This window comes from Gekko japonicus, unplaced genomic scaffold (genome assembly GCF_001447785.1).
Source record: "Gekko japonicus isolate JY-2015 unplaced genomic scaffold, Gekko_japonicus_V1.1 scaffold890, whole genome shotgun sequence".
In the NCBI taxonomy this organism is placed as follows: Eukaryota; Metazoa; Chordata; class Lepidosauria; order Squamata; family Gekkonidae; genus Gekko; species Gekko japonicus.
The window spans coordinates 673,825-677,459 of NW_015167565.1; the positions used below are offsets into that span (position 1 = coordinate 673,825).

The 3,635-nt window shown below is 49.9% G+C and overlaps 1 protein-coding gene across 1 annotated transcript in view; it reads left to right on the forward strand.

Moving 5' to 3' along the window:
* FBXO18 (F-box protein, helicase, 18) overlaps window positions 1-3,635 on the forward strand; it is a 60,875-nt gene that overhangs the window by 34,206 nt on the left and 23,034 nt on the right. The window contains exon 12 of the mRNA XM_015413816.1: window positions 2,556-2,642. Within this exon, the coding sequence (XP_015269302.1) occupies window positions 2,556-2,642 (87 nt within the window). The remainder of the gene's footprint in view (window positions 1-2,555; window positions 2,643-3,635) is intronic.

Consider the following 3,635-nt stretch of genomic DNA (forward strand, 5'->3'; position numbering starts at 1 on the left):
CTCAGGTGCTGAACTCACAGCCACCTGGGGCCTTGGGATCCTCACTGGGTCTTGGTCCTTTTCTGAGGCTCTTTTACATCTGGGTTCCTCTCAAGGATGCAGACAGACACTCAGCAGACACTCTCAGCGTGGTGGGTTAAAAAATACCTCTGCATTTATTTGAGTCCTTCAAAATAACTAAGAGTGTTTGCTCGGCAGAAACCACTCACAAATTATAGCAATGGCAAAAAAACAATGACACCATACTTGCACTGGGCAGAGGCTGAGCCTGAAGCATTAACTCCTTGTGGCTTCCTTCACTGGGGTAATCTTGCCACTCACCCGGTGGGTTAAAAAATACCTCTGCATTTATTTGAGTCCTTCAAAATAACTAAGAGTGTTTGCTCGGCAGAAACCACTCACAAAATACAGCACTGGCAAAAAACAACAACAACACTATACTTGCACTGGGGTAATCTTGCGACCTGGCTTTCTCACCCGAAGGTTTAAGAAAGAGAGTCCACTCCCACAGGCATAGTCCACAGCATTCCTGGTTGCAGTCCTGAAGGCCTCAGCCTCTGTTCGTTCCCTGTGTGACTACTGCCCGATGTTCGGTAAAGGCCTCTTATCAGTTGGTCAAGGCCACCAGGTGTTTTTAATTAACGCTCAGCCCCAAACAGGCTGCAACCAGCCTGTGAAAACTTATAGCTTGGTCGCATTAATAAAAGCCTAAGTTCTGTAAGTTCTAATCCTTACAGTCACATGTGGGCACTTGGCCATACGTGGGGGGAGATTCCCCATTCTGAAGCATCTTCAGTCATGTCCAGGAATGGGAGAGAATGTCTGTGGCCCTTTTAGTTTGAATATATTGAATTTCCCCACAGCACTTCTTTGCAGAGATGCTTTGTTTCACGCCTGTGTTGTTAGCCAAATTGCCACAAATTATTAATAACTATGGGGAATTATGATATCACGCAAGGCAATAGGGAAATAAGGGAGCAAGCACCTATGTGTACAGGGATCTCACTTCTTCCAGACGCACCAGAAAAAGACTCAAAGGCTGGCTTCAGTATAAAGTGGTTTCGTTTACCAGAGTTATTCAACAAACATACAATAATTCAGGCACACTCACAGTTACACAGAACTAAGAATATCAGAGAGAGGAGGATAGCACATTCGCATTAGCAGGATGATCGTTGAGGGGCAATACTTTACCTGTCCTCGGTGGGATGAAGCGACCCTTAGGAAAAAATAAGGGAGACTATAGGGTATTATGGTCATGTCCTGAACCAGCAGAAACACATGGAGACTCTGGCTGCACAAACCAAGAGTCATGGAGGTGGGGTGGGTGTAGATGTCGAGAGAGAGAGAGAGAGAGAGAGAGAGAGAGAGAGAGAGAGAGAGAGATGGCGGGGGTGCATCTCTTTTTATGAGGGGGCTTTGGGGGGGGGGCTAAGCTGGCCACATCCCCTGGCACACCTCCTATTAGTCTGTCCCCAAAAACATCCTGATTGGAACTGGGTTCAAGGGGGAAGGTCTAAGGGAGTGGACAATGTTGAGATCTAGTAATCCTGGGCAAGACAGTGGCACCTGGAGGGAGGATGACTCATGCGGCCAGAGGCATTGCCATGGACAGGGGTCATTTGGGGCTGGAGCAGGCCGGAGCGCTGCTCCGGGAGCCCAGAAGTGGGCACAAATGGTGGTGGCGGCAAGCCTCGCCCCCAGCTCCCTGCCCCCAAGCCAGTTTGGTGTAGTGGTTAAGTGCGCGGACTCTAATCTTGGAGAACCGGGTTTGATTCTTCACTCCTCCACTTGCACCTGGCTGGATGACCTTGGGCAAGCCTTCGTTCTGATAAGAGCTGTCCTTGAAAAAGAGCCGTTTCCGTCAAGAGCTCTCTCAGCCCCACCTACCTCACAGGGTGTCTGTTGTGGGGAGGGGGAGGGAAAGGCGTTTGTAAGCCTCTCTGAGACTCCTTCAGGTAGTGAAGGGCAGGGTATAAATCCAGTTTCTTCTCCTCCTCCTCCTCCTCTTCTTTGGGTGCAATCTGTCAGCCAGTTACAGATCCACCTAACGGTCATAGGATCCAAACCACTTTTTACCAACTTGTCAACAAGAATATTATGTGGAACCCAACGCTCCCTCTAAGTCGTGGAATCTTGTGAGCTAGAATTCTACTTTGTGAGCTACTGGCATTAAAGTTGTGAGCAAGCGATTTGGCTGCTGCATAAACTAGTTTGCTCTGGAGCCATCCCTCCTGAACGAAGACAAAAACGTGTGAGCCGGAGGCTAAAAAACTGTGAGCTAGCTCACACTCACTCACCTTAGAGGGAACACTGGTGGAACCCTATCAAAAGCCTTACTGAAATCAAGAAAAATGGTATCTATAGCATTCCCCTGATCCAGCAAGGATCTTTCTCCAAAAAGAAGAGATAAGGATCTCAACTTTCTCCAAAAATAAGAGATAAGGTTAAGCTTCCGCTCCTTTAACTTGGACAGACCCAGAGGCTTAAAAACAGAGAGTTGTATTCTGCTGCATGTTCCAAAATCACAATTTTTTTTGCATCCCCCTTTTCAGGCTACTTGAAACTTTGGCAGATCGGCAAGCCCCAGCTCTCCAGCTACGACGCCATATTTGTCGACGAAGCCCAAGACTGTACTCCTGGTGAGTAACGTGCAGGTTCCAGTTGAAACAGCGTGGGCTTTTAGAATGTGCATCTTTCACACACACCTCTTCGAAGAGGGGCTGCGCGTCTGGGAAGAGTTTGAGGGGGGCAGGGAAGCAGCACATGAAGAGGCAGGGAAACATTCACTTCTCTTAAAGCGGGACGTGATGGGCAGTGTAAATCGGTGTCTCATTCTGCCCCAGGGGGCCGTGCTGAGCCAGGGACGCAGATGCAAATTATTCCAACAGGCCAGCCCTTTGGAACAAGACTAACAATGTGAATGTCAACAGGGATAAATGTGAAGTTAAATCAAAAGAGTTTTTGGCTAAACATTAGAAAGAACTTCCTGATTGTTAGAGGGGTTCCTCAGTGGGACGGCCTTCCTCGGGAGGTGGCGAGCTCTCCGTCTTTGGAGGTTTTCAAACACGAGGCTTGATGGCCATCGAACAGCAATGCGCATTCTGTGAACTTAGGAAGATCACGAGAAGGGAGGGCAGGGAGGGTTGCCTCAGTGCTTAGTTCTCGTGGCCCTTTCTTACATGCCCAGGGAAATGCCAATCGCCACTTTGGGGTCAGGCAGCAATTTCCCCCCCAGCCATTTTGGCTGGAGATCCTGGAGGGATTTTTTTGTCATCGTCTGGACACAGATGAGGGATCACTGGGGATGTTGTGAGGATGTAGCTACGAATTCCCTGCATTGTGCAGGGGATTGGAATAGATGACTCTTGAGGTCTTTTCCAGCTTTATGTTTCTATGAAGCACACACAAAAAAGTATCGAAGGCGGCTTCCGGTCTGGCTCCCGCGCATGGCGGACGCTTCCTCGGGTCGCTCCTGAGGGCGCCTCGCCCGCCCGCGGTGGAGGAGGGAATCCGCGCGAGCGGAGACCCGAACGAGCCCCTCAGAAGAGAGGAGCTCGGATCCGGGGCGCTTTAGGGCGCACTAGGGGGGAGTCGCTCTTTCGGCCGAGAGGTCGGAGAGCGAGGCTCCCGCC